At 40.7% G+C, this 9,177-nt stretch overlaps 1 protein-coding gene across 1 annotated transcript in view; it reads left to right on the top strand.

The window, feature by feature from the left end:
• The window catches only part of sez6b (seizure related 6 homolog b), a 677,849-nt gene extending 672,624 nt beyond the window's left edge, over positions 1-5,225 (top strand). Inside the window, 1 exon segment of the mRNA XM_052035955.1 lies at positions 2,492-5,225. Within this exon segment, the coding sequence (XP_051891915.1) occupies positions 2,492-2,521 (30 nt within the window). The 3' untranslated portion in view covers positions 2,522-5,225.
• Positions 5,226-9,177: the final 3,952 nt, after the last annotated feature.

Here is a 9,177-nt window from a genome sequence, read left to right on the forward strand (position 1 = left end):
CACTGAGTTCCTCCAGCAGATTGTTTGTTGCTCCAGATTCCAGCATCTGTAGACTCTTGTGTCTTCAAAAAGAACTTGAGCAACACACAGTGGAACTCAGTGGGTCAGGCAGCACCTATGGAGGGAAATGGACAGTCGATGTTTAAGGTTGAGACCCTTTATCTGAACTGAAAAGAAAGAGTATAAAAAGGTAGAGAGAAGAGCTGGCAGGAGATAAGTGGATCCAGGTGAGGGGGGGGGTAATAGGCAAATGAGGGAGGGGAGAGAGTGGGAATGATGTCGGAAGCTGGGAGGTGATAGATGGAAGTGACAAAGGGCTGAAGATGATGGAATCTGATAGGAGAGGACGGTGGAGCATGGAATAAAAGGGAGGGAGGTGGGGAGGGGAACCAGTGGGAAGAGTGTGTTTCTTCTCAAAAAGAACTCTTTTTTTCAAAAATATAGTCACCAATTTGTTGCAGGAAATACAGCTGACAATTTGCACTTGGGAAATTTGCACAAGTGGTCATGTAATTGAGGGATTGTTGTTAACCAGGAGGCCATGGTTACCGTCCATGATCAACTTCAAAATATTTATCGGATCCTCTCAGTCTCAGATCGCATACTGGACTTTGCTATTGCATCTGAAAAATTGCGTCTCCAAGTTGGCAGTTCATCCTCTGCTCTGCACTGGAGTGCTAGCCAAGATTTTAAAATTTGCAGCCTTTGGACTCAGATCAACTGGGCTACAGCTGTCACCTAAAATATAAGCATGTGTCTTTTAGTTTCCTAATCATGTTTCCTGATACCCCTTTAAGGGGTGATTACATGACCCTACACTCCCAGTGAACGTTAGTGCTACAGTTCTTCAGCCATGATCTACTTACCCTGTGAGCCCAGGCCCTATATGGGATCACATCCGAAGTGAAACTTCCTTTAAAGTTTTGTACTGCCACTTATTACTAAGTGTACCAAGTTCCCATTGTAAATAAATAACTATAAATACTTTCAATGGCTGATCAAGTTGTCAACTGGTACTAAATATAATGAAAACAGATAATGATCAAATTCACGTTTTTTTAAACACACAACAGGAATTAAATCCATTACAAATGTAAATAAGGACTCTTTTTAAGGCCTCCTGTGGAAAGTAGGAAGACTGAACATTGCGATCATTGGGCCAGCTACACTCTGGAAATCCAGGTCAGACCAGTAGTCCAGAGAGCATGACTGAAGGCTGCCATAAAGGTAATTCTTTCATAAAAATCACACCTTCCCAGCCGTTGTATTTCCCAGTTGTCTACCTTCAACTCTTCCCAGTAAGTGGTATGGTAATATGATGGCTAAGCTACTGGTCTGCAAGTGAGAGGTCTGGACCATTCATCCAGAGCTGTGAATATGACTGCCACCATGGTAGCTAGGAATGGAAATTCAAGTAATTAACTAAATGTGGAAATACAAAGGAAAAATTCTCATCTCAGTAACGGTAACTTTGAAACAACCGGATTGTTGTAAAACTCATCAATTTTCCTAATGTCTTTCAGGGAAGGAAATCTGGTCTGGCTTATACGTGACTCCAGACCCATCAACATGGTTGATGCTTAATTACTTCCAGAGCTCAGGGGACATTAGGGATAGACAATAAGTGCCAGCATTGCCGGCAATGTCACATCCTGTTCTCCAATAAATAATTAATCCCTTGATGACTTGCTAGTAGCTGACTGCTGGCAACACAGCCTAAAATTCCAAACTTCCACTGGCAGGTTGCCTGGGAGAATTTTCTGAAAAATATTTGCAGGGCTCTGGTATGAATGAAGTGAGGCCTGAAGCTCAATAACAGGCCTACCCAATCAGCTGCAGGGTTCGGCAAAGCAATTCTCCACGCCACTGTATTTAATGTTCATTGTTTCCAGCAACCAAATACACAAAAGCAAATAGTCCAATAGATGCTGTCATGGCAATATCTGTTGACACACGCCTTTCTGCACCAGAGCTGGTGTCAAATGGAGACAACAACCCTAGACAATTCCAGCAGAAACGTATGATTCCCAACAACTGGATGAGCACTACATAAGCACAGATTTATAAGTTTCAAAGCTTTTTTTGTCCAGACATGCCAAATTCAGGAGATTTTGGGTTTGAGGTATGTCATTCTTCTTTGTGAGTGATGTGCATGTGAACATCACATAATTTTACATTTCCATTAGCTCTTTCATGCATGTTGTTCTTTTGCAATATTTCTTCTGAATTATTTGTTCTACCTATGTTAGTATTGCAATGAGGAGAATATGCTTTAAATTAAGTGTCCATTTACAGGTGCACAATTGTGTTTCACAATGGATCACTGATTGTCACCATGGAGATCCTGGCAGGCAATCAGGGGATGTGGAGTGGGGATGGCACATTTGTGCGAATCAATACTGTATTCAATGATTTCATTAATAATGCCTATCATTAGTGCTTTTGTCATGGAAACACCACTATACCCTGCTGTATGTTATTTGATTTTCAGGAGGCACGGGAATATGAGGTTTCAATTTAAAGATGGACGATTCTTGCTACAGAAAAGCCCCCTTGCCTTCTAGACACTTTCTCGTCACTTCTTGTCCTTCTGTCCCTCACCACTCTTAGAAATCAGCTTTGCTTTCTGAAACCTATCATTGAACACAACCTTTCCGAAGCCTAGTTATGAGAACAATTTTTCTCTCCAACAAAGAATAAAGACTAAAACGCACTTGCGTCTATCAATCTGCTTGTCCAGTGAGTTCAAGTTAAGTAATAGGTGTACTTGTACATTTCTGTGTGCATTGTAGACACAGCCACATAATTATTCTTCAATGTTAAAGAATGCCATTCTAGTAGATAAAATCAATCTAAATTATGAAGATTTTACTATGTATTTATTCACTTGTTTTAACATGTAAAATGTTATAAGATGTAAAATGGTGATATTGATGCATTTTTATCTTTCTTCCCATGGTGCATTAGAAGACCTGGACCTGAGGGACTAAAATAGGCACAGCCAGGGAAAATAAACCTATTTCTCTATTCTCAGTAGAATCTGTGTTGGTGAAAAAAAGAAACATTACAATAAAAAAAAGTTTTGGTGGAACATACAAATACTCAACATCATATGGTGGCCCACTAGCCCCTACTGATAAAATGCTCCAATTTCCCTGAAACTACAGAGCTAACATATCCAGACACACTAAAAGAATGTACTGATTATTGAAAGGCATTGAAATTAATTATTGTCTTCCTATTGAACCTGAATTAAGGAAGAGGACGATGCTTTTTTCAGGTCATATTGCATGAATACTTTTTAAAATAATGTAATTTGATACAAACTCAATAGGTCATGCATTTACAATGTACTTAGTTATCCAACAATTATTATTTACAGGTTATGGCATGCACTTTATCCTAATATATCCCACTCACATACATGTAAACATATATCACTTTTGCTTATTAGTTTATGAGTTTGATTGTATACTTTCTTCATCTATATTCTCTTTTATTCATCTCCCCTCTTGCCAATTATCCTCTGTGTACTTATCTCCTTGGGTCTTGTAGCTATCTGCAGAAACACAAACAATACTGCACCATGCTGGTACAGAGTGTGGTGTGAGGATACTGTAATGGGGTCCCTCTACCCAGCTACCCTTCCTTCTTTTCCTTCATCGAGACTACACCATCAGCAACCTGCAACATTACCCACTCCCCACCCTACCCAAAGGCCAGACACACTCAAAATCGTATCTATTGTCAACCATGATGTCAATCATCTATCCATTGTGATTTCTTCCCATGCAGAACAGATTATCGTCCTGCCATTACTACTACCCCCTCACATCCCACATCCAGAGAATACTGAAAAGGAAAAAATTCAAAGGTTTTATCTAACCATTCCTGCAAGTAAAGTGGAACTAAGCTTAGACATTAATGAGACTAAAACACAATGAGCCAGTTCTCCCTCTTACAAATAAATTGTATGAGTTAAGACACCAAACCACCTCCAAAAACACACAAACACTGCAAACATGTCTTCTTTTTATAAAAGAGTATCATATCTGCAATAAACAATTTTTGCTGAAAATGTATGATGTGCCTCTTATACAACCGTGGTCATGATTTAATGGACGGTGTTGCACTCATAAGAGGTATTTGCTGATTTGACAAAACAATGATGTTTCTTATTTCCCAGATCCTGCTTGACTATAACCTTGAGAAAACGAATGTAGTAATTACAAGTTTTAATAGGCTGAGTGACTTTGTTTGAATAATGAAACACAAAATGCAATAACAATTTGCAATCTACAAGAAAGAGGACTAACACTTAAATGGCATGAACTGATCATTCTGCTATAAGTTATTGAAAGCTGTGCCTTCATACACATTGTGGTTCCGTTCTAAAAAATATTTCAACTCTTGTCAAATCATGTCACCTTCAACAAATGAAAGTTGTTACTTGAGGGGTTTAATCGAGTTGAAGCCTGGAAAATCATGATCAGGCAACAGAAGATTTCAGGCTAATTGACCACTGCAAATTGCCACTTGTATTTTGGTGAGCGGTAGAATCTGGGGGAGTTGATGGGAATGTGAGGAGGATAAAAATGGATTAATGTACGATAAGTGTAAATGGTGCTTGATGGTCAGGCAGACTTGGAGAGCCGAAGAGCCCGCGTCCTTGTTGTGTGACTCTATGAATCTAAGATGTTCATGCAATATTCAAAAGAGGTAACATTGTTCTGTAACATCATACAGCTGGAATGTTTTCTGTTTGTGTCCAAGCAGCCATTAGTAATTTCAGAAGTAAAAACAAAATTGTTTGAAATACACAGTAGAATTGTCAGCATAAAAGAAACAAAAAGATAGGTTCATGATTTGACTTTAGATTCTGCTGAAAACCCAGTGCTGAGCTACCTTTAAAATTTTCAGATGCTGGTGGACTTCAAATGGCCTAGAAATTCTTTCATATGGCTTAGTGGTTCAGTGTGTGGCACAAAAGATTTTAATCAAAATCCCAAACTTGCTGCACATTTCCTGTAGGATGCCAAATTGGTTGAGGGTCTTACATGTGTATGAGGCATCCAGGCGTTTACAGTATCATCATACAGCACGCAACACACGAGATGTCACTCACTTAAAATTCGTCTGCAAATGGCACAGGCTACTCATTCAGAAGTTATCCTTCACGAGATATTTGAAGTGTGCTTTTGCACTACTTGTAGGGTTGTTGGAGAACCTGGTCCATCACTATGGAACTCAACACTTGGATCCTGCTTCAAGTAGGTCCCTTTTAAGACTTCATCTTACTCCCATGAGCTAATCCATCTGTCCCATCCCACTCCACCCCAATCATTCTGCATGCTCTTTAGACACCCCCCACCTGCTCCCCCCCCCACCCCCCACCACTCCCCGGGACAGTCTGGGCCAATGACATTCCTGCACCTCACTCAACCTCCACAGCAGCCAACCACAAATCCTTTCCCCATGCCCTATTTTCCAAAAATTCCATAAATTAATAGCATGCACTTTAGAGCTGCTAAACTTGACTCTTCCAACGCAGTCATAGAGTCATACAGCATGGAAACAGGCCCTTCAGCCCAACTGGTCCATGCCGACCAAGATGCCCATCCAAGCTAGTCCTATTTGCCTGTGTTTGGCCCATATCCCAGTCCTGGCCAGCTTCCACCTTCTCTACCCATTGTAAGCCTGAGATCATGCGATACTCTGCCATTATGTTCTGATGCGCCCCATCTATTGCCCCCAAGCTTACTGATCTACATTTGGCCCTGCTTGGGCAAAGACTTGATTTTAATGTTTACATCCTGCATTTTCATACCTTTTCATGTGCTTGCCACGTCCTCTCCAGCCCTGCAGCTTCCTAAATTATCTGTACTCCACCAATTCTGGTCAAACAAGTATTCTCAATTTTAATTGCTCCACCAAATTCTGAATTATCCTCTCCACCTCTCTATCTCTCTTCCCTTTACTTTTTTATGATACTCTGCACTGATATTACTGTCAAATTTGATTTGATACGACTCTCATGTAGCAGCTTGGGATATGTCATGATGTTAAACAAAATACAGCATTTGGCTGGTGTTGCATTTATAAAACATTTGACCTTTCAGAAATATCCTAAAACACTTAATGTGAACTATCTGGAAGTGCAACTTTTATAAGCAAATGTAGCAGCAACTATTGGTCACGTAGCATAATGAATGATCAGTTATGGTGTTCATTTTCGTCAGAACACTGGAAGAACTTCTTGTCATTCTTTGAATGAGTAATCTTCACTGAAATTGCTATGAGACTAAACAGATGGGAACTTGCGTTTAACATCTCATTCAAAAAATAATAGATCCAATACACACCATCCTCTCTGTTGGTGGAAAGCCTCCCTTAGTTACACGCTTATCTCTTGAGATGAAGCTTAAGAGCACAAACTAACTCAAGTAAAAATACTGCCAAATAAATCAAGTTGCCAAATGTTCTACATTGGATTAGAGTCACAGAGTAACACAGCATGGAAACAGGCCCTTTGGCCCATACCGACCATGGTGCCCACCAAACTAGTCCCATTTGCCTGCATTAGGCCCAAATCCCTCTAAACCCCTCCTATCCATATGCTTATCCAAGTGTCTTTTGAACATTTTGTTGGACCTGCCTCAACCACTTTCTCTGGCAGCTTATTCCATATACACACCACCCTCCACATGAAGAAGTTGCCCCTCAGGTCCCATTTAAATTTTTCACCTCTCACCTTGGACCTATGCCCTCTAGTTTTTAGTTTCCCTTCCCTGGGAAAAAGACCACTCTATCTATGCCCCTCGTGATTTTATGCACCTCTGAGGTCACCCCTCAGTCTCCTAAGCTCCAAGGAATAAAGTCCTAGCCTGCCCAACTTCTACGTATAACTCAGGCCTTTGAATCCTGGCAGCACCCTCATAAATCTTCTCTGAACTCTCTCCAGTTTAATTCCCAACATCATTCCCGTTCTTATCTGCCTATCACTCCCCTCACCTGGATCCACCTATCACCTGCTAGCTCTTGCTCCACCCCTTCCCTCCACCTTTTTATACTGGCTATCTCCCTGTTTCTCTCCAGTCCAGATGAAGGTCTCAACCCGAAACATCGACTGTCCATTTCCCTCCATAGATGCTGCTGACCCGCTGAGTTCTTCCAGCGCTTTTTGTGTTGCTCCTGATTCCAGTGTCTGCAGTCTCTCGTGTCTCCAGTTTAATGATGTCTTTCCTATAACAGGGCAACTGTGAAAACTGTGCACAATACTCCAGGTGCATCAATTAAAACAATTGAACATTTTGCCTAATAGTTATCTGCACTGTACGACACTGAAATGAATGTCTTCATTTTCAGCCATATGCTTGAATAATATGTCAATTTTCTATATTCGGTTACTAAAGAAACAAATCCATTCGGGTCCAGGTGTCACAATCAGTTAAAACATATTATTCCATTGAAGGCTTTGTCTTTGAAGAGAACACCAACAGGCAGAATAATAATTTCTTTCTTATGACAGCTGTTGGGTTCTCCCATTGAAAAGATTCTGTGCCATCTCAACCAGTCATTTAAATCTACTCTTTGGCACTATAAAGGTAATCACAGTCCATTGGCTGCTGTAAGAAGTGGAAATGTCCTTTTGAGCCAGCAGGGGAAGCACTTCTGAGGTTAGTGTTGGCTGGGCAGTGCAGAGGAGAACGTCAGCTGCTTCTGACCTGAAAGTGTTTGATGCTGGAAGGTGAATTCAGATAGAAAAACTGTTCCATTCCCCATCGGAAATTCTTCAACTTAATCAGCAAAAATAAATTTAAGGAACAGTAAAGGGGATATGCCAGAACTACTTCCATTTACTTCTGATATAATTGTTTTAAGCAGATTTTTATGCTGATAATTACTTATGAAGTGACAAAGCAGTGTTAGACAAGGCATTGTTCTGTAACAAATGCTATCTTTACATGTTTGTCACATTGCATGATGAACCCAAAATTAATTTCAATAGAAGTAAAAATGGGTGAGATGTAAAATGGGGTGCCAAAGACAATCAGCCAAAGTCAAGACCTGCACCACTGAGCTGATATTGCCTCTTTGTTATTTAAACAACAGTTCAGTTCTGCCAGTGGTAAACATTGCTCTGTTTTCCTGCAGTTTTGAATGCAATCCAAACTTACCAAATACGCCATAAATTAAAACAAGGGAGATGATGCATAACCCTCCACTCCAGGGAGGTATGTAATGGCCTTACTCTCAAGCTCATTGTCCAATTGATTTGAGATGTTAAGATTCCCATTAACAGTGAACCAGATTATATTTACCCTTAGCCAATGGTTCTGTAGGGAAACATTAGGTAACTGCCACATGCTGTTCAGCTTTTCTCTGCTTCCCACACTTGCATCTGACCACCAGGTCACACCTAAACTCACCATTGAGCCAGCAACAGAGCACAGATGTGCTTGGCATCTGACCCTTCAGCTTTACTTAGGCTTGTTGACTCCATTTAAATGGGGTCAATAACTCTGAATGAAAAGGTAAGATTAAGGAAGTCATTTCACTGTTTCCTTCATTTAACATTAGATTAAAGTTTTAAATTAGTTTTTCATACTTTAAGATGTTAATTAAATTTACTTTTGCATTTTTTAGGCCTATTTTAATAGTACTTAAATATCTGAATAGCAAAGACATTAAAGGCAGTTCAAGGGCAATCAATGCAGTTGAGCTGATAAAAGACCATCAGGACATCCTGGGGTGGGGCCTCAGGATCCACTGCCTAAGGCCAAGTCACCACACACAGCCTACTCCAGCCCACAGTGATGAAGGGTCATCTCAGCCAGCTGTCTGGATCCTAATTAGTTTGACCGGGCAGGCATGGCTGGTAAGTTAGGCAGCAGGCCAGATCTGGGATGATCCAGTCTTTTGGCAAGGTCCCACACGACAGGCTGGTCAATCAAGTAATGGCCCATCGGATCCAAGGGAGAGTGATGATCCAAAATTGCCTCAGTGGCAGGAAACAAAGAGTAATGGTTGGCGATCTTCATCTGACTGGATGCTTGTTACCGGCATAGGGCTTGGTGCTCGGAAAATGGAACTTAATCCAGAGAAATGCAAAGTAATGCATCTGAGGAGGTGCCAGAGAAGAAACAGTAAGTAGCTGAATATTGAATAGCATGCAGG

The sequence above is a fragment of the Pristis pectinata genome, chromosome 21 (assembly GCF_009764475.1).
Source record: "Pristis pectinata isolate sPriPec2 chromosome 21, sPriPec2.1.pri, whole genome shotgun sequence".
NCBI lineage: Eukaryota > Metazoa > Chordata > Chondrichthyes > Rhinopristiformes > Pristidae > Pristis > Pristis pectinata.